General features: G+C 40.5%; 1 protein-coding gene across 5 annotated transcripts in view; it reads right to left on the bottom strand.

Moving 5' to 3' along the window:
* Positions 1-4380: 4380 nt before the first annotated feature.
* PPP1R12A (protein phosphatase 1 regulatory subunit 12A) overlaps positions 4381-20539 on the bottom strand; it is a 218721-nt gene continuing 202562 nt past the window's right edge. For 2 of the 5 annotated variants that reach the window (XM_054027218.1, XM_054027181.1), the window contains 3 exons: positions 13951-14001; positions 12337-12446; positions 4381-6830 (listed from right to left, as the gene is read on the bottom strand). In XM_054027218.1, the coding sequence (XP_053883193.1) occupies positions 6815-6830; positions 12337-12446; positions 13951-14001 (177 nt within the window). In that variant the 3' untranslated portion in view covers positions 4381-6814. Of the gene's footprint in view, positions 6831-12336; positions 12447-13950; positions 14002-14744; positions 14776-20539 lie in introns of those variants that run through there. The other 3 variants (XM_054027197.1, XM_054027208.1, XM_054027189.1) reach the window with 3 other exon arrangements.

Below are 20539 nucleotides of genomic sequence, written 5' to 3' on the forward strand. Positions count from 1 at the left end.
GCTGCAGTATATTTTAAGTGGAGAATAAAGCGTATTTAAGACTAAGTGAGAAATAGTTTGACACTTGGCTTCCCAGGAAAGAAACTGCTTCTCTTCTGCCTCCTCACCCCTTTCTCACTGTGTTTCCAGGGTGTTTTTTCAAATTAATTATTTTTTAGCAAAAACAAACAGTGCAAGTTTGTGTTTGCCTAGCTCGCTGGCATTTAACACAGGGACGCAATGCTTTGGGAGATGGATTGTGCTGCCTTGCCTAACTCTTCTTGATAAGCTTCACTAAGCTAGCAAGACAAAAGTGTAAGGGCCAGCTAAGTAAGGAGGATTGAAATAATTACAAAGTTGGAATGTGAGGCTCTGGTCCCTGCTATAATTATCCATAGATAGAAACTTTAGACATCCAACAGGTGACCGCACTTAAAAAACCCTCAAATTATAGTTTTCTCTTTTGTTCCGAAGATTAGATACGGAAAGTACGTAATCAGTAATAGCAGCAAAAAGGGGAGGCGCTGACATAAGCAAGAATAGCACAGGATTTAATCAGCATGGCAGCAGTTTTGTTTGTGTGTGTAAGTGATTCATTAGGAATGTTTTTAAATCCTATCATGTATGCACCTTTGGGGCTGCTGTACATGATACTCTAAACTAAAACAGAAATCAGTCTAATTTTGAGCAGGATACAGCTGCAGCTATTTGCTACCAAATACCAGCTACTGCTCAAGCAAGCAAGACAAATGCGAAAGACATCTGCTTAATAAAGCTGACTGGAAATTTTCCAGCAAAACATTTTTGCATTAGAAAGTGCCCATTCATCAAAACCAAGATGTTTTGTGGAAACGGGTAGATTTTGACGAATCTTCCAACAGAACATTAGAAGATTTTGAAACCCGCCTGGTTTCCTATCAATTTGACTGCCCAGCTGAAGGACTGCCTTGGAGTGGGGACCCCAGGCCTTCCAGACTCTTATGCCAGTTGGCTCCATGGACTGCCTGACTTCCACAGCCTGGGAGCTAGCTCCCCTGAGAGTTTGGCAGTTGCTGGGGTCAGGTAGCCCTAAGGTTCCTGACTCTAAAGCAGGCAGCATGGTGGGGCTGCCCAGAAACCAACAACACTGAAAGGCCAAGAAGCTGCTGACTGAAATTGACACAATGCTGATCAGTTTCATGACTGCCCACTACTGAACTACAGCTATGAAACTGATCAAACTGGCCAGTTAGCAAAGACAAAAGAACCACAGGAGCTAGTTTTGGTGTTTTAAAATGAAATATTACAGGATTTAAGTTCCATGAAAAACTGAGTTTTTGGCCTTGTTCAGATATGGAAAAAGTTTTTCTTCCAAAAACTCTATTATGGAACAAAAAAAATCTGTTTCCTGGCCAATTCTAGTGCTTAACAATAATACTTTCCCCTGCTATCTGTGGTTTTTGACTTAAGGTGAACAGAATCTCTCTCAAACTAGGTGTTAAAACTCAGTATATGTGAGCATCCCCCCTTCTTAAAAAAAAAACCCCAAACTACTTAAGATAGTGCATGCATCCAAAGAAGTGGGTATTCACCCACGAAAGCTCATGCTCCAATACGTCTGTTAGTCTATAAGGTGCCACAGGACTCTTTGCTGCTTTTACAGATCCAGACTAACACAGCTACCCCTCTGATACTTAAAATAGGTGAATGTCATCCCTGTCCCCCCAAAAGTAGTCTAGGTATTCTCATATGAAAATGTCTGATAAATGTCAGATGTAACTAAGAGTTCTACAGAATTTCACTTTTAGTTTTTTTAAAAAACAAGGTAATTCTTACAGGATTTTTTAAAAAATAGCAGGAGTATTCTACTGAGTTATAAAAATTATAGAAAAGTTTTATAGAATTTTTCAGTATAATTTAACTTAGAACTGAAGAATGTCTTTTTCTTAAGGCACACACAAAGGAAGTATTGCTAGATGTTCTGGAAGTAACATTCATGTCTCTCAAGTAGTATTATGTACTGATGAGAAGAAACCCCAAAAAGGCAGTTGCAGACCTTATGTTCTTAGAGTATTGGTCCCACCCTATTTAGTGGAGTCCCAGCCTTATACAACATTCCATAACAACACATTCAGTTTTGTAGTGGCTGGGTACTTACATCTGGTCCAACAGTGAATCGCATCTTTAGTTTGGTGCAACAGAAAAGCAGCCTTTCCTACTTAACTTCAAAGAGAGATAATTTGAAATTAAAATTGTTGCATAACTTCTGGTTTTGCAAGTGGATAAACAGGTAATAAAAGAACCAAGTTTACTATCTTCATGCTGCATCATGAAGTCATGTATGTAGAAGCCCCAACTGAAAGAGAGGGAAATTATTCAATCCAGTAAAAATGTAGGTACCTTTTAAAGTGGCTCTCCCCTTTTCATTCAGAAGTGAATAACCTCATCCTTCATCAGACCAAAGTGTCAGCTAAGTATGACAAAATCAACAAGATAAAATGTATGCCATTACTAACCTTAGGCCAAGGACACACAATACGGGGCAGGGAACTCCACATTTGAACTGCTTCTAGTTCTCATAGATGGGTTTGCTGCCTCTCCCTATACAGAACAGGCATAGGGGTTTAGCATACTGGCCTAGCAGATCTGAGAACACTGCCAGAAGCCTCTCTATCAAGATTCTCAACTTCTAAGATGGTGTGACAGCTGCTCCCTGCCATTTCATTCCTCTCACAACACTGTGGAGATTTCCTATGTATGATTATGCTGACCCTGTTGGAAATTAAGTAGTGTCCTCTCTATTGAATGAAAGCCTCCTGATCAAGGCTATGATAGAGACAGCAGCTCTCCCATTTGGTGGAGCCAGATTCCTGTAGTAGACATGCAGAAGACTTCTGTAGGAACAAAGTAAAAAGGAAGATCCCACGCAGTTGGCACTCTCCTTCCTTACACCCAAAGAGAGACTGGGATGAGTGGATTTACATTTGGAATTCCTGCTTGAGGGGAGACACCCTTGCTAGCCCTGAGTGAGCTAGTGTGCTAAAAGCAGAGTAGCTGGGGCAGAGCAAGGCCTTCCCACCAAGTACATACCTGTGGGTCTCAGGCAGGATCATATGCAGGGCAACTAGCTCCTCCTGCAGCTACACTTTTTAGCACACTATCTCAACCAGAGGGAGCACAGCACAGTATGTCTCAAGCTAGAATTTACATCTCCAGCTTGAAAGGTAGACATACCCGAAGCTCGGTATCCTCTGTTCACAGACATATGAATGCAGGAGTCAATTGATCCCCCTCCCCATGTTTAAAGTGGTGATTTGACCCAAATACTTCTCCAATTTATAAACTGAAAACAAATAAATGCTTACCCCTTGTCTCCAAATACGAGTACATTTGCTTTGCTTTGATCCAAACATGTTCGTGTCCCTTTTCTTTAAAAAGCAGCTGCTGCACAATGAGGTGGAATAGGGAATAAGACGACCCAGCTAGGTCTGCAATGTGGATAGAACGGATCGGGCTTTACACTCTAGAGCACAAAGCGGAGTTTTGCAGGGAAGTATGCAGCTCAGACAATGTCAATGGAGAGAAGCCCTCAGTGAGATAGGAATGGATGATTTTTTGATTTGATGTAGGTGAAAGAAATGGAAACAGAAGAGAAGGGTGCGCAAAGACAGAAGGGAAAACGAATGGTGGTTAGCTGAAAACTTACCTCAGTCTTTTTTGGGTACGGGGAGGAAGTGGCAGAACGCTGCATGGTGTGTGCACGGTGGGGATTGGGGAAAAGCACAAAGGGTTGTTTGGGGAAGGGAACTAGAATCCAAGAGTTCCAACTTGCAGTCCTCCAGCCAAACGCCAGAGTCAGGGATTGAATCAAGAAACTGACACCCAGTCTCTTACAAGCCCAGACCTCCCTCCTGGCCCCTCAATTCCCTCCAATTGTGTGTTATTTATCTAGTCTGTATCCTCATACATGGTCACTCCTTCTAAGACTTTGGTTCCGTCCTTGCCGGGTGTTATGGCCACATGAATTGGTGCCGTGGATTGTATGTGCTGCCCTACTCCTGCGCTGCTTTAAATCTCAAGCACCAGCTGTTTCCATGCATGTTCACTATTAACTCTGGCACAGCTCTCTCCCCACCCTGGAACACGTCCATTGAAAATACAAGTTACTGTTTTGAGCCAAATGAGCAAGCAGACCTCCAAAGCAGAATTCTGTTCTAAGTTCTGTCATTTGCAGGCTGGGATGTGGTGTTCTGGTTCAAGTTCAGCTTTGGGGGTTTGTCTATCTCCAGTAAAGTTTAGTTAGCAAAACATTTATGGGGAAATGAATTGGTGCTACAGAATAATCAATTCAATTCATCAGCTGCTCTAATAGATTCAGGGTTGTATTTTACTGTGGTAATAGCACAAAAAACTGGTTCTCAATTAAGTTCTGCATACAGACAGGTTTATGTAAAATATATAAACATTTGTCCAAGTTGTTACAGATTGCATAAATATGGCATTTTTACTGGTGCATTTACATATGTGCATGTACAAGGATGTGCAAATAATCACAATTTGATTACAATCTTTGAAAAGCACTTGAACTTTGCATCCAAGTAAAGCAATGAATGAAAAAATGCCCACTGAATAATTTAAATACCAAACTCATAACATGGTTTAAAATATCCTCAGTAAAACTTTCACACATTTAAAATAGTTTTTATTCATTTTATTTGTATATGTCAAAATACATTTTTTCCAAAAGAGTGGGTTTTGCAACTAGTTTCATGCAGATACAAGGTCTGCTCAGTACTACCAATAAAATCAATATAGCACAGTAGCCGTTCGGTTTTTAGATAAAGAATAAATAACCTAAATATAAAACACTAAAATATTAGAAACACGTATTTACTCATTCACAGGCACCCAAACTTTACCAAATATAATCCAGAATATGCCTAAGTGTCTCATAAGAGAACTGAACATGTTGCATCCATTCAAACTGATCAATTCTCTGCCTTTTACGTTAGCGTAAGACAATGGTGGTTCCCTATATTCAGACCCATCTCTCATACAGATCAATTATAACAAGATATCTCAAAAACTATCCTTGTACCTTTAAAATCAAGAATCCTGAGCTTGGTAGTAAGAGCATAACCTTACATCTTCAAAAAACCAAACAGAAAGAACATGTTCCCCTTACCAAAAAACCAAAACAAAACAAAAATAAAACAAAAAAACAAAACACACACACAAAAAAACCCTCCCCACCCCAATTAAACAAAACCCCTCCCCAAGAAGTAGGCAGTAGAACACAATGACCTTTTTAAATGAAGGGGTACAAATTCACATTTAATATAGTATACAATAACCAAGAATACAATAGCTACTACAAGCTTTACAATGTACAATTTATTTTAATGGCTGAACTGTTCAGTGGTATTAGGCAATAGTCTATGTGCCAATAAGATGTCATCTTGTATAGTTTAGTGAAAATATAAAAGCTGTTTGTTTCTAACAAAAGCAATCTTCACTTAAGTACTTTTTTAAAAAAAGGCCTCTGAAATGTATAAAATGGTCTGAACATGATGGTGGTATCAACTCAGATGCCTTTTCACATGGCAATAACAGTGCATATAAACATTGTGAGTGTAATGGGTTAGGTTTTTCAAATGATTTAGTAACTTTACTTTGGCTAGCACAACAGTTTTGGACAGCACTCAGATAAATACAGGTATGTGAAATGTAGTGAAGCAGTTATATTTATGTAACTTTTATTATGGTGAACACTATCAAATGAAAAAATGGGAGGAAGAAGGTAATAAAAGTATTTTATAGTTCAAACCTTTTGTCAAGATAGGGCTCCGTACAATGTACAATGTGTAAATTCATTATACCATAAAAATCAATGAACTTTGTTAAACACACTATTCTGGAGTAGCCTAATTTGCATTAACAGACATTTGCAATAGGGAAGATATTCAAGCATGCCACGTGGTGGTCTGAAAATCAAAACAGTACACATTTATATATACAGCATCACTCAGTACCTGCTAAAATGAATGTGAAGATTACAGGATCTAACACGTTTCACTACAAACTTTTTTTTTTTTTTAAAGTGACCAATAAAGGCAGAAAACAGGACTTGTAAAATAATTCTAGTTTCAACTGACTTTAAAGCATCGTGTATAGGAAATAAATGCATATTGCACAAACAGTGAAAGCAAATGTTCCACCAAACATTTCTGTTCCAGGTGGTTGGACAATACAATTCTAGTTAGCAACACAAAGATGTATTTTAAAGGGTTGTGTGGTCTTTGCAAATGATAAAGCCGTGAAAACACTGTACAAGAAAAAAAACTGGTACATGAATAATTAAAAGGGAAAACACAAATCCAAACGTAGATGTAAAGAAAAAACTGAGTATAGAAAAACTATGAACTGTGGCACAACATGAGTAACTGTCTTCTGTGAGAGCTGAAAGCTTTTGTTGATGCAAAAAGTGTTTATGTACAACTAAGGCTTTACTGGTTAAATATCTGAGGCATATCTGGCCTTGAACACTTTCCTTATTTGCTGTAGCTGTAAACAAGATTTCTCAGTCATTTTATCTTCTCAGCAGCTGCACTTTAACATGAAACAATGATCCTGATAAAAAGAACACAGGTAAGAGGGCATTTGGCAGGATATCTGAAAATGACAGTCTCCAAGGAATCTTCCCAAGCTTCCAGTGACTGCCACATCATGGTCCACTGGAGTTACTAGATATGTGCAATACCATTTTGCTGCTGTAGTAAACCTTTTTATTTGGAAAGTTTGCTTATAACTCTGATCAAGGCCCCATTTTCATCTTTTAGCCTCTGGTTGTCTGCCTTCAAGTCTGGTAGCATCTATCAAAAAATGGAAGCACAATGGTTATTTTGCTGGTATAACCTAAAACAAAGGCAAAAAACTAGACAAGGCAGTCATCAGAAATAGAACCCTTATTCATAGAAGTTGTTTTAGTTCTTTCAGTAATAAACTGGTTTTATTTAAAAAATAAAAAACGAGGACACTCCACAGGCCCTGGCCCCGCCCCTTCCCCACCCCAACTCCGCCCCTTCCCCAAAGTCCCCGCCCTAACTCCCCCTCCTCCCTCCCAGCCACGCGAAAAGGGCTGCCCGAGTGCTACCGGCTTCACGGTTTGCTGGGCAGCCCCCAGACCCTGCGCCCCCGGCCGGCACTTCCCCAGCACAGCTGGAGCCCGGGAGGGGAAGCGCCCAGCCGTGGGTGCAGGGTCTGGAGGCTGCCCGGCAAACCGTGAAGCCGTAGCACTCGGGCTTCGGGCAGTCCCCATGCCTCCGGACCCTGCGCCCCCGGCCGGGCACTTCCCCTCCCGGGCTCCGGCGGCTGCTGTGCTCCCTGAACTCCTGGGCTCTGTAAGTGCCGAGCTGCCCGAGCGCTACCGGCTTTGGGTAGCCCCCGGAGCCTGGGAGGGGAAGTGCCTGGCCGGCGGCTCAGAGTCAGGAGGCAAGGGGGCTGCCCGAAGCCAGTAGGGCTTGGGCAGCTCGGCTTTAAACAGAGCCGAAGAGTCAGGGGAGGAGCACAGCAGCCGCGGGAGGGAAGTGCCCGGCCGGTATTTTCCTGGACATGTTCGGCTTTTTGGCAATTCCCCCTGGTTGGGGATTTGATTACCAAAAAGCCGGACATGTCTGGGAAAAACGGACGTCTGGTAACCCTACTGGTTTAGAGCACTTGGCCTTCTGGCATGAAACAATTAGGCTATGGAATATAAGTTCTCCTTTGCTAGCACTGGATGCAGTAAAACTCAGTAGCTGGAAAAAATGGCCTCATCCTGCTCTAGGTGCTTTTGTGCAAAGTAAATGTTGATTAAATTGTTTTAAAGGTTTTAATTCCTTACAAGTGCACAACCGATGTTTGTGATCAATTGATTCTTACTATTCAAGAGGCCCATCTACACTAGCAGGCTGCATTATTTCATCAAGATTTAATATTAAAGCTAAGCATTTCTAGTTCTGTTTGTTCCTGCATTGGTTCCAGCTTTCCGTAATACCCAGCCTGTTCAACATAAAATGCTTCAGCATGTCTACCTATAGCACTACCTTCAACCTATGCTTTGGAGCACCCATCCCAAGTAGCAGAGTGTACATACACCCAAGAAAACTACATTAAAAGAACATTAAGGTTGCAAAGTCAAACATTCAAAAGTTAGAAAATGCCAGAATTAAGGTTACCTAGAAGGCTGGGAAATGCATAGGCACAGAGAGTTAGGAACCAATGGACGGGGGAGGGAGGGTGGACAGGCAGAGAGAGGGAGGGGGGCAGGAGCTGGGATGATAGTTGGACAGGATCAGAGAGGGAGGATGGGCTAGGATCACAAGGATCTATAACCATTACAGAGAACACTCCCCTACAGAAATTACTCTCCACATTCACCTGCTGTCAGAAAATCTCTGTGAAAACACTTGGCAAACTGTGTGTCCTCACCCGACACGAAAGATAACAGCCTATTTCTGCAAACAGTTACCTCAAGCATCAGAGCTCTGTGCTTTGGATCTAAATGTCCAAACCCTGCTGATGACCCATTCAACACAATTCCAACATGATTTTTTTTGTTTAAAAAAAGTTAGCAAAGTGCACACACAACAACTCCATATGTTAGAAGAACATTAAGGCCGCAAAATCAAGCATTCAAAAGTTAGGCTGCCCACACAATGTAATTCTCCCCTCTCCCCCAGTGTATACGTATTATGATACAGACTGACTACATGATCACATTCCCCGCCCCCATAATACCCGTCTCTTCAGTGCACAGGACAGACCTGCCCAGGGAATGAATCACGGCTGTGTAGTGAGTTACGGTGTCTCATTTGCAGAAAAGTGAAGGTGCGTGGTGAGTGTAGCAGGACATTGCAGGAAGAGGAAAGATGGTCTCATCATGATTAAGGAACTTGAATGCCACCTGGAGAACTAGAATCTATCCTTGCCTCTGCCACAGCGTTCCTGTCTGAAGCTAAGCACACTTAAAACCAGACTTTTCACAGATGCCCACTAATTGTGTGTGCCTCATTTTCTGGGGGTCCAAATTTTTGACCGTGGGGTCTGATGTCAGAAGCGCTCAGCACTCACAGCTGCAACTGAAGTCAATGGGAGCTGAGCTTCGATCATATAAACAGCTAAAAAATGCTATGGACTTTGAAAAATCAAGCCCTGTCTCTCTCCACTTGGGCACCCAAAATTAGCAGGCACTTTACTATTCTGACCTTAATCTCTCTGAGCTTCAGTTCCCCAGCTGTAAAATGGGGAGAATACCCCTCATCTCAGGGGTGTGATTAATGTTTGTGAAGCACTCTCATGCTATGGTCAGAGAACCATAGAAACACCCACGAGGATATTAATAATTCTATCTTCAGATCAGGGTTTGAATGGTATGCGTTAAATCAGGCATGGGGCTGACCACTGAACAAAGGAGAAGATAAAACTTCATGGAATGAGGCAGGGGCTTTTGAGCACTTGACTTTGCAACGTTAACTCTTAATGTCTCTTTTTTTAATGCAATATTATCTCTAGTTTACTGTGGTGTATGTATTACGTGTATGGACATATCTCTGCACCATGTAATATGGTTTGTGCTGGTGTTTGTCCTATCTGGGGACTAGTGTACAGTGAAATATACATGAAATGGCCAAAGACTACCATACTCCTACCTTTTCTGCTGCTCAGTTTGCTCTGGGCTTCTAGACCCAGAATCCTATGGAACCTCAGTGCCCTCAGTGTCTGTGCTTGCGGAGGTAAGAGACTTGGTTTTATTCTTCGTATATTTGTAAAAATAAAATTATTTTGTTTAACATAGTATTGTTTTTGCTGGATTCTTGTTTTGAAGCTAAACAGTTTTCTCTTTAGGATCTAGAGAGCAGAAAAATGCAAGCTCAGGTGTGGAGTGAGAACGTCTCTCTGACCTATCCATGAGGCTTAGTCAATTCCGCCATGTTCCCAAATGTACTAGTCAGTCCTCAAGGCAAATTCAGGGGAGTGTGGTATGGCAGGCTGACCAGAAGGCACTAGTGCACCTGAAGGAGATAAGTACCCTAGAGAGCTGAGTGTTACTGGTGTGTGTATGGGGTGGGGGGAGCTTGGTCTGTTTTCACAAATGGTTATTTTTTTATTTTCTGTATAAATCTTTGGTGTGTGGGAGATGTGCCTCCAGCTCCACAGTCCTGTGCCAACTCACTCCTTAATGAGGGAGCTACAGTTATGTATGTGAGCACACACGAGCTTTAGCTTTTCCCCCCCCTAGTGAATTTCCATCCAGATGAAAAAAACACTGTTCAAACATAGGGCTTTATCTAAATACAGTCTATTTGGTATGCAGTTACATAGTTGCCAAAAACTGTCCTTAGTAGTTTTTATTCTGATGAAGCTATTTGTGCATTACTACTCAAGGGAGGAAGGAGTAATGGGTAGAGAATATATCAGCCAAATACTGAACGGGGGAGTTGACAGCACCAGTATTCTCGATTACTGCAGTAGTAGATATGGGTATTATGGGATTGATCTGGGAGGACAAACTGAAATAGATTAGCTGCAACTCTGTGCTCCTTATGTATGCTGAAATGGTTCAACGTGAACCAGCAGAAGCAGAACAACCGACCAACATTTGCTTGCAGCTAGTGCAATCTTACTGGATTTAGAAGTTCTGGCGGCGTGTCCACGTACCCAATACAAAGGGGCAGATCCTCAGCTGGTATAAGTAATGAAGCTCTGACAAGTTACACCAGGTGAGGATCTGCCCCCAAACTGTTCACTAGCATTTCAGGTGCTTGAATAGGTGGTGTAAGTGCCAAAATTCTCTAGTGTAGCCGAGCCTTTAGTTAACCCTTAACTATATATGTAAAGCTTCAATTCCAGTTTACTTCTCCCTGAAAAACAAGAGCATCTTTCTGTGGTCTCTTAAATAAGCAAGACCATAATATGCACTATTTATGTCTTGTTATATTATTGTGGGTAATTTTGCATAGGTCTAGTTGATGCAAAATGTCATTCAATAGTCAAGAAGCACGTCTTTTAGTAGCCAAACCCAGATTTTTACAAAACCAAACCCACAAATGATTAACAGTTTTGCATAAACAAAGGTTTCAACAGACCGTGCTCATGAGCATGTGTGGCCTCCTACCCCAACCTCCCAATGGAAAATTCTGAGGCCTGAGGCATGTAGGCAGAATAAAAAAAACAACGCATACGTCCCTCTTCTCTCCTGGGACAGAGAGAGAGAGAGAGAGAGAGAGAGAGAGAGAGAGTGAGTGAGTGAGTGTGTGTGTGTGTGTGTGTGTGTAAAAATGATGATGGTGTGAGAGCCATTATCCATAAAAAAAATTCTATTTTTAAAGATATTTTCATCTGGCCCAGATCCACAGGGCTCAGAGCTTCAGCCGTGCACAATTTTTCTATCAAGGACAAAGGGCTAGTGGGCTGAAAGATTTGGCATGTGGAGAAGGGGCAGGGGAATGGGTCAAATTTTGTTTTCTCAAAGGTAGCCACCAAATGGATTTTTCACAGATGTCCCCTGTAATTGGATTTCACACAGGTATAACATGTGTAATCTTCAAATCAACACTCAGATTTCCTTTGGTTTACAGTTACAGATTTTCAAGCCTATTCTAAATCTGGTTTGATAAAAAGAATATTAGCACAACTGAGCCAGACCTGAACTAAACAAAGTATTTGAACAAATACATAATAAGGCTTGAAATTAAAATATATTCTTGAAGAAAAGAGGACTTTTTTGCATACCAAAACTCTACATACTGGAATGTAAAAACTAGAATAGCTGATGCAAACAATCAAGTCCATAATCCTGAAATCATTATTCAGATATTCACTAGTACAATTTTGATTTGGGTCAGTCTTATAAAAGTTAACTATAGTGGAGAGAGGAAATCTTGGAAATATATTGGAAATCTTGAGATCAGTCAATTTTCAAACTCTGCATCTTGTACAAAAGTCAAAACAAAGGAAACCTAATGCTAGTTCAAGTCCTGTGTGAATAGCCATGCCTTTTGGGGCACCACAACTTTACATAACCTATAAACTACAATCAAAAATCTTGTACAAGCCAAGACAGACCTATTTCTTGAACTGTCCTCTGATTAGTCTTTGAATGCAAAATGAGAAGATATGATGCTAGTAAGGATAATATCAAATCCTACCAATGTGTCTGTAATAAGGAACAGTAGCTGGGACACTGGACATCATGCATAAGCCAAACTTCTGTAATCAAGCAATAAGTAAATCTTCGGACACACAAGCATTAATAGTCAAGTGCTGCCAAAGCACTAGCTAAAATTCAACACCTGCCAAGCTACTCAAAGGAGAAAAAATGAAGAAAGAAGAAATTACAAGTCCACAGAACGTAGTTGCCTACAGGACCCTGAGAGCTTTGTAACCACTCTGGTCAAGGCCCTATTCTCAGCCAGCAGTCGCTCATTTAAATGTCTCAAAGATTGAATCTGCAGGAATCATAAAGAAACAGGAGTGAAAACAAGAGAAAACCAAGTATAGTATGTTTAAAAAAACCACAGACGAGGAGAACTGAAAGAAAACTTAAATCAAAAGAGACAGTCATGTTAAAAGCAGATAACTAGCTGTGAAAGGAAAGGATCAAAAAGTGGCACATTCTTGAAATGTAATCTAAGAACAGCCAGTGATTAGTCACAGCTTTCCAGAACAATTCAGGATGCATTAACAATGAGAGTTATTCCTGGAATTCTTTACTTAAAATTCTAATTACATGGACTAAATTTCCTATTCAGCAATCTGCAGATAATCATGTGCTTAACACTACATGACACTTACGTGACACTACAGCAAACAATAGGATGAGAGTTAATCTTCTAATTAAAAACATTAATGTGTGGCTGCAAATAAAGAACTTTGTAAAACTGGTAATATATCATTAGAAGAATGATAATTTTTTCCCATGCTGTAGTTTGCTTTCTGTCCCAAATATTATTTTGTCCTCCATTAAGGCACAGTTACTTGGCTCTAAATCTAATGCAGCTAAAACAACATGGTTGTCTTTTGTATACTTCTCTGCTTCTCATCATCCATTATGTCAGCAAGAACTCATGTATACATTTAAAAGAACAGTATCTGGAAGTAAGTGCTGTTGCAGAGCAGCAGAGAGAACTCAAAAATGTGATTTAGAAGAAACCCTTTAGCAACAGAATAGCGAATACTGGCTGTCAATAGACTGGTGGTGTCTCTCTAAAACTATGGCATCCAAAGATGTTTTCTAGTTCACCACATTCCAACTGCTTCCTTGGTATAATTTAATTTGATCATCAGTTTGGTTGGCTCACTTCTGGAGTTTTGTCCATGGATATAATGAAAAATGTATATACGGTCAACTCCCTGGATTAACCTTATTTAGCTCAAATCATATCACTCAGGACCTAAACTGGGTAAACTTTGGAGGGAGAAAAACTGTGCATGCAACCATATCATGACTTAAGAAAACACATCACAGAAATTAACTCAAACTACAAGGTTAAAGTCATATTTAAAAAAAAAAATTGCATAGGCCAATCCTCTGTTTCGCACTACTGTAAGAAGTTAGTGAAAACCATACAATACCATCTCAGCCTCTAAAAGTGATTCACTTTTCCCCTTGGTTTAAGTTAAAATAAAAAAAAGACTACCGTAGAAACGTTTGACTTTTCTCCCTGGTCACCACCCTAAACTTGTAAATCTCAGCCAATTTCTTTAAAGAAAATAAATATATTTAAAAAAAAAAACCCACCCTTTGCTATTATAGCCTTTGCAAACAGAAAAGCAATGGAATTGCAGATTACTGCACAAGAGATCCTGTTGTGTTGGAAACTCAGGGAAATGATGTATTTGCCTATTCTCCAGTGAGATTGCCAACAGCTGGAAAACTTCCACCTTACAAATAATGTTAACAACCAATGCACACTTTTACAGAATTAGTCACAAATGGCGTGACACACTTACTTTGAGTTCCTCTTCCATTTCAGATATCCGTCTTTCTAGAGCTCTTCGTTCCTAGATCAAAAGAGTGGTGTTAATGGTAAGCAATGCAAATTGCATTTTTAATACTTCTTGTAAATATGGTGAACATTGTGATACATGTCAAGTTTCAAAGACCAAACAACTAGAAGCACAGAGCGTACAGGAGACTTGTGATGCCAGTGATGTGTAGAAAATTCATTCACATTAAAATTTAAAAATTTAGATGGAAGAGAGATTAAGATATTCATTAACATTTTCAAAATACACCCCATCTCTTCCTGTACATTAATTTGGACAGGGTATAAGTTTATAAGTATCCTTTGTTCAGATTTATTCCCTCAGGTAGACTTTTGTGATAATTTAACATACAAGAAATGCAGAAAATGCTCAGAAACAAACAAGTATATTAAAAGAAACAAAAGCACAAAAAGCATAAGCTTTCATTGACAAGCAAATATAGCTGAAATGTTTGTCTCCTCTCACAATCTTCCCAAGACATTTTTTTTTTTTTAAAGTTCATTCCCATAATATATTCTAGCTTAACAATGCAGGCAATAGACTTGATATCATGATTGCTTTCTTTGTGTAAGACAATGCAGTGGCTCTTATTTAAAAGCAGTTGCCATAGTCAATATTTTACGGTCTAATTTTTCAAAGAGTGAAAGGCAAAAGCAACAGATTATTGCAAAGTGTACATTTATATCTGCATACAATGGTGTTAGGCAAAACAGCAAGCAGCATTAACTGAGGTGTGTAAAACTTTGGTTAGATCATACCGCCCAGTAGATACTGACTCTTGCCGGTCACCTTTCAGATACAAACCATTTGAATTTAGTTTAATCATAGTGAAGTTATTTCCCAGACATATTTCCCCATTTTAGCAAATAACTTTAAAGGTTTAGCAAAGTAATCATTTACTGCAGTTGTTAGTATCCGTAGTTTATTCTACGTTATTCTTTTGAGTTGAGAATTGTGTTTTGACAAGATGATACTGACAGATAATAATGGGCATAGTAATGAGTACCAGTGAGTTAACTGCAGTAAGCAAGTGAATAACAAAAACAAAATAACAACGCCAAATAAAATAATTCCAAGAATGTAGTAAACCCAAGTTACCAAGAATTACATCAGTTACCTATTACACCTCTACCCCGATATAACGTTGTCCTTCGGAGCCAAAAAATCGTACCGTGTTATAGGTGAAACCATGTTATATCGAACTTGCATTGATCCAACCAGAGCGCGCAGTCCCTCCGCCCCGGAGCACTGCTTTACCGCGTTATATCCAAATTCGTGTTATATTGGGTTGCGTTATATCGGGGTAGAGGTGCATTAGTTTTTAAGGGTAGCATTTATTACCAGAGTTCTTAGAAACTAGCGGTCAATTAAATACAGTTCAAACTTCATTAAGTTTTTACAATTCAAGCCAGGGTGGATTGATTCAAATCAAAGCAATTTAAATAACCAATTTCAATCATGATTTAAATCAGCAAGCAGGAAACACTGCTTTAAAATAATTTTAATTGTGTTTCGCAGTTGTACTTCATTTTTTTTTTTTCTAAAGAAAGGTTGATTTTCATTGGTTGATAACCAATTAAAATGTTGATTTACAACTAAATGTAGCCTTTAGACTAGATCTGGTGCTTAATTTTGCTAACCAGGAGGATATGCTATATCTATACATTTATTTAAAGATTTACTTAAAACAGCTTATTTACGCTTATTCACATTCTTAACATGTTTATGTTAGAAAATGGTGATTATCTAAAAGTTTATAAAAACATGTTTTGCATTTAAAACTGATTTATTAAACAAAGGAAGTGTTATGCCTAATTAATGAATTGAACTGACTGTTTCTGGTCATAATCAGAGTTTAATGTCAAAAGGGACTACCAGATCATGTAGTCTGACCTCCTGAATATCTACTGCCACTGAGCACCCGCATACTAAACCCAACCAAAATGTTGCAGCCCATAGGAAACTAGACTATTGTGTGTCACAGGCAGAGAATAGGAGGAAGTGAGGTGCACCAGTGCCCGAGTCCCGCAATTGCGGGGAAATAATTAAGTAGTGTATACCCTGATAATCCTGGCAAATGACCCACACCCACACGTAGTGGAAGGCAAACCCCCCAAGGTCACAGCCAATCTGACCTGGGGAAAAATTCCTGCCTGGTCCCACATATGGTGATCAGTTAGACCAACTCCACCAGAGAGGTCCTTTGGGGCCATCTGCCTGTCCCAAGTCAGGATAAAGGAGGAGGGTTGGGCGTGGGGCTAGCAACTCCACCCCGTAAAAAATCAACCTGCTATAGAAATGCCAACAATAGAGATAACAGAGACTTTTAGCCTGGAAAAAGAAGGGTCTTCGACTCGAAGACGCATGATGCTGGGTGGTGAAAGTCGTGAGGAAGCCACTAAGCTGATTACCCTTCTTGCAACCAGGAGGATTACCATTGGTACATGGAACGTGAGGACCATGTAAGAGTCAAGAAAGATGGCACAGGTCGCAGCAGAGATGAGGAGCAACAACTTGACCCTACTAGGCATTAGCGAGACAAGATGGACGCAAGCTGGACAAAGACGACTGTTGACAGGAGAGCTGTTGTTGTATTCCGGACATGAAGAGAGTGACGCACCCCACACACAGGGAGTAGGCTTCATGTTGTCCAAGCAGGCACAGAGGGCACTGATTGGTTGGGAGGCACATGGTTCAGGGATCATCACAGCATCCTTCAGAACTAAAATGAAGAGGATTAAGATGAATGTTGTACAGTGCTATGCTCCAACCAATGACAGTGAAGAGGGGGACAAAGACTATTTTTACAATAGACTTCAGAAAATATTAGAGATTCTCCCAGACAAAGACATTACCATCCTTATGGGAGATTTTAATGCCAAAATTGGACCTGACAACACAGGATATGAACAAGTCATGGGGACCCACGCTCTGGGAGAGATGAGTGAGAATGGAGAGAGATTTGTGGATCTGTGTGCACTTAACAACTTGGTCATAGGAGGTAGCATCTTTCCTCACAAGCGGATCCACAAGAGTACCTGGGTATCGCCAGCAGGCACGATAGAAAACCAGATCGATCATGTCTGTATTAGCAAGAAGTTCAGAAGATCTTTGCAGGACGTTAGAGTTAGAAGAGGAGCAGACGTAGCGTCCGACCATCACTTAGTGGTGGCCAGATTGAAGCTGAAGCTGAAGAAGAACTGGATAGACGCGTCAGATAGAAGAGTGAAGTTCAACGTTAGCCTTTTGAAGGATCATAAGATCAAGGAAGATTTTGGACTGATGCTGAAGAATAAGTTTTCAGTACTACAGGATCGGTCTGAGGAAGAGGAAAACAGTGTATCCAACAGATGGCAGAAAGTGAGAGAGACACTTAGGTCAGCATGCCAGGAAGTGCTTGGAATTAAGAAATATCAGCAGAAAGAGTGGATCACAGCAGAGACCTTGACTAAGATAGAAGATAGAAAGAAGAAGAAGGCAGTAGTTAATAACAGCAGGACTAGAGCAGCAAAGGCTAAAGCGCAAAAAGAGTATGCTGAAGCCCATTGAGCAGTGAAGAGGAATATTAGGAAGGATAAGAGAGATTATGTGGATGGACTGGCAGCAGAAGCGGAGCAGGCAGCATACAACGGTAATATGAAACAGCTGTATGACATCACCAAGCGACTGTCTGGAAAGTTCAGCAAACCAGAGCGTCCCGTCAAAGACAAGCAGGGAAAGTCTATAACAGAAATAGAACAACAGATGAATAGATGGGTGGAGCACTTTGAGGAACTCCTGAATAGACCAGCACCATTAAATCCACCAGACATTGACCCAGCCAACGAAGACCTTCCAATCAATTGTGATAGACCAACCAGAGATGAGATCAGAAAAGCCATCACTATGATGAAGAATAGGAAGGCAGCTGGACCTGACGATATTCCAGCAGAGGCCCTGAAAGTAGATCTGGATGTTTCAGTGGAAATGCTGTACCCCCTCTTTGAGAAGATATGGGAAGAAGAAGTGATTCCAGCAGACTGGAAAGAGGGATATCTTATTAAAATCCCCAAGAAAGGAGACCTCAGCAATTGTGCCAACTACAGAGGAATCACACTTCTGTCGGTGCCAGGGAAGGTCTTCAACCGAGTTCTCTTAGAGAGAATGAAGGATGCCGTTGACCCACAGCTACGAGATGAGCAAGCAGGTTTCCGGCAAAATAGATCATGCACGGACCAGATAGCAACGCTTCGCATCATAGTCGAGCAGTCTATGGAGTGGAACTCCTCATTGTACATCAACTTTGTTGACTATGAAAAAGCATTCGATAGCGTGGATCGAGAGACTCTCTGGAAGCTCCTTCGGCACTATGGCATCCCAGCAAAGGTGGTCAACCTGATTAAGAACTTATATGATGGCATACACTGTAGAGTGATCCATGGAGGGCAGCTTACAAACAGCTTCCAGGTGCGAACCGGAGTCAGACAAGGATGCTTGTTGTCACCATTTCTCTTTCTCCTTGTCATTGATTGGATTATGAAGACATCCACTTATGAGCGTAGGAACGGAATCCAGTGGACGTTGTGGACCCAGCTTGATGACCTGGATTTTGCCGATGACCTTGCACTCCTTTCGCATGGCAAACAGCAGATGCAAGAGAAGACCAACGTAGTGGCAGCCATGTCATCACAGGTTGGCCTCAACATCCACAAGGACAAGACCAAGATCCTCAAGATTAACTCCATCAGTAATGACCCAGTCACACTGAATGGAATCCCTCTGGAAGAAGTGCAGTCCTTCACCTACCTAGGCAGTATCATCGACCAACAGGGTGGCACGGACGCAGACATCAAAGCAAGGATTGGTAAGGCAAGAGCAGCTTTCTTACAGCTCAAGAACATCTGGAGCTCTAGAGAGCTGTCTTTGGCAACAAAGATTAGACTGTTCAATTCCAACGTGAAATCAGTCTTATTGTATGGAGCTGAAACCTGGAGGATAATTAAAACCACCACCAGGAGGATCCAGACCTTCATAAATAGTTGCCTTAGAAGGATTCTCCAGATCCGCTGGCCAGACACCATCAGCAACATCTACCTCTTGGAGAGGACCCATCAACTTCCAGCAGAGGAAGAAATTAGAAGGAGAAGGTGGGGTTGGATAGGACACACACTACGCAAGCAGCCAACCAACATCACTAGACAGGCATTGCGGTGGAACCCCCAAGGCAAGCGGAAAAGAGGCCGTCCAAGAAACACCTGGCGACGCGACCTTCAGGCTGATAGCAAAAAAATGGGCTATACCTGGAACCAGCTAGAGCAAATGGCCCAGGATAAAGGACTCTGGAGATCTGTGGTTGGCGGCCCATACCCCGACTGGGGTGACGGGCATGAGTGAGTGAGTGAGTAGACCCTGAGCATGTGAACAAGAACCAGCCAACCAAACACCTGCATGAAAGAATGCTTGGGCCACCTCAGAACACTAGCCCTCCCCATCCGGTGTCCATGGTCACCATGTCCTTCAAAATTTTAGAACTAGCAGATCTCATGCTTTCTCACCTAATTTGTATTCATAGTTTAGAAGAGGAAATCAAGCTTTCCTGCTTTTTTAGCTCCCTATTGGTGTTTCAACTTGGAATGAACTAGTCATTGAACTGAACAAGTTGAATAAACTGAAATGAAGAAAATATTCTCTCTGCACCTACAGAAGAGGCTACTGCTGTGAAAGCTAGCTTAGCACTTCAACAAATTCTGTTGTGCCAGCTGTTTTGCCAGTGACTTCCAAGAGTTCAGTGGTATGTCTTTCTTTAAAATTTGGCAAACGTACTATTTGGTATTTAAATGATTTTAATAGATTATATAAAGTTTAGGCCTTAAAATAGATTGTCTATTTCAAAATTTAATTAATTTTAATTTGAAACAGATTTTTTTAAAACAAACCGGTTTTTAATTTGAATAAAACAATCCAATTTAAATAAAAAGAAGTTTTTAAAAAAATAGAATTGCTTTTTATCTACACTAGTCCAAGCTACACAAGAGGGACTCTTAATTGGCTGACCTAGTAAATTGTTTGATATGCAAATAGCAGAATTCTGATTAATAAGTGTCCGGAAAATGAAAGTTGTTTCTATGATACAGAAGCGTCCCTAAAAACAAGCTTCTTACTGTAGTGGGAGTACATTTTAAAAAACAAAACCACAGTTACAGTCACTATTTTCCCATGGAGAAAAAAACAAACCCTGGATTCCCTGTACCACAACTTACAGAAGTAACATTTAAACAGCAATTTTAGCAGCTTTCACTAGTTAATAGAAATACTGACCAGTTATTAGTAGGGCTGTCAAGTGATTAAAAAAATTTATCGCAATTAATCGCACTGTTAAATAATAGAATACCATTTATTTAAATATTTTTGGACGTTTTCTACATTTTCAAATATATTGATTTCAATTACGACACAGAATACAAAGTTTACAATGATCACTTTATATTTATTTTTGATTACAAATATTTGCACTGCAAAATACAAAAGAAATAGTATTTTTCAATTCACCTCATACAAGTACTGTAGTGCAATC

The sequence above is a fragment of the Malaclemys terrapin genome, chromosome 1 (assembly GCF_027887155.1).
Source record: "Malaclemys terrapin pileata isolate rMalTer1 chromosome 1, rMalTer1.hap1, whole genome shotgun sequence".
Taxonomy (NCBI): Eukaryota; Metazoa; Chordata; order Testudines; family Emydidae; genus Malaclemys; species Malaclemys terrapin.